We start from the raw sequence: 1,304 nt of genomic DNA, 5'->3' as shown, positions 1-1,304 counted from the left end.
CTCTCACCCCCACCCCTCCCTCAACCCCACCCCTCTCTCACCCCACCCCTCTCTCACCCCCACCCCTCTCTCACCCCCACCCCTCTCTCATCTCCTCCCTTCTCTCACTCACCTCCCCCTCCTCTTCACCCCCACCCCCCAATCAACACCCCCTCTCACTCACTCCCGCCTTTCTCACTACCTCCCCTTTCTCACTACCTCCCCTTTCTCACTACCTCCCCTCTTTCCCCCCCACCCCTCTCCCCTCCCCCACCCTCTCCCCTCCCTCTCTCCCCTCCCCCCCCCCCTCTCCCCCCCCTCTCCCCCTCCCCCCCCCTCTCCCCTCCCCCCCGGGTGCACGTGTGCTCCAGACTGTGCCTTTGTGAGGCGGCCACGCACACTCCTTAAATGGGCTTTTGCTATTTGTCAGAATTAATGAGAAAAGTTGCCTTGCCCTGGGGGTAATTAGTGTCCTTGGAGTTAAATAAGCTGAAACTTAGACACCTCTGGCACAAGCAATTATGTTTGTGTATTGAATAATTGATTTGGGGACTGCTAATCAGATATCAGCATAATGAATTGATTTAATTAACCGGGGAGGCTGAGGAATACTGGGAAATGTGTGCATTTATTCACCAGCCGCCGACCCCTGAAGGGGAGAGAAGCACATATATTGGAGTGGGAAGCCGAGCCACACCGAGCCAGCCGTCCGTCCGCCCGCCCGCCCGCCAGCCAGCCGGCTTCACACCGCCACTCCGTGCAGTTGTCGAGCTCGCAGCGGCGGGAGGTGCGGCCAACTGTGGAGGAGGCAGCGGCGGGAGCCGGGAGCCGGGGGGTGGTCGTCGTCTTCAGGAGGAGACACAGAGAGAGGGACCCGCACCGACACCGACCCTCGCTGGCCGCCGAGGAGGGAGCGCCGAGCCCGGGTCTCTCCCGCACCCTCCCTAGACCATGGTGTTGGACAAGGAGGAAGGTGAGACGTTGCTGCCTCTCTCTCTCCTCTCTCTCTCTCTCTCTCTCTCCGCTGCCGCCGGCGCCACCGTCACCGCCACCGCCACCACCACCACCGACAACAACATCAACAACACGGCCGGCGTTACTGCCTCTCTCTCCCCACCACCAACATCAACAACACGGGCCCCGGCTCCATACATACACTCGCCCCTCCGTCCTTCCACTCCGCCAACACCTCCTCGCCCTCTCTCTTCTCTCTCTCCCTCTCGACTCTCTCCCTCTCACCCCTCTCTCTCCCTCTCCCCCCTTCTCACTCCCTCTCCCCCTCTCACTCCCTCTCCCCCCTTCTCTCTCCTCCTCCCCCCCTTCAC

At 61.9% G+C, this 1,304-nt stretch overlaps 1 protein-coding gene across 1 annotated transcript in view; it reads left to right on the top strand.

Annotated features, from left to right (window-relative positions):
* Window positions 1–396: 396 nt before the first annotated feature.
* Window positions 397–1,304, top strand: part of lmo1 (LIM domain only 1) — a 32,792-nt gene continuing 31,884 nt past the window's right edge. Inside the window, exon 1 of the mRNA XM_078414712.1 lies at window positions 397–952. Coding sequence (XP_078270838.1) covers window positions 931–952 — 22 coding nt within the window. The 5' untranslated portion in view covers window positions 397–930. The remainder of the gene's footprint in view (window positions 953–1,304) is intronic.

Source organism: Rhinoraja longicauda, chromosome 18 (assembly GCF_053455715.1).
Source record: "Rhinoraja longicauda isolate Sanriku21f chromosome 18, sRhiLon1.1, whole genome shotgun sequence".
In the NCBI taxonomy this organism is placed as follows: Eukaryota; Metazoa; Chordata; class Chondrichthyes; order Rajiformes; family Arhynchobatidae; genus Rhinoraja; species Rhinoraja longicauda.
The sequence above is the reverse complement of the archived record's forward strand: the minus strand, read 5'-3'. Positions and strand labels throughout refer to the sequence as shown.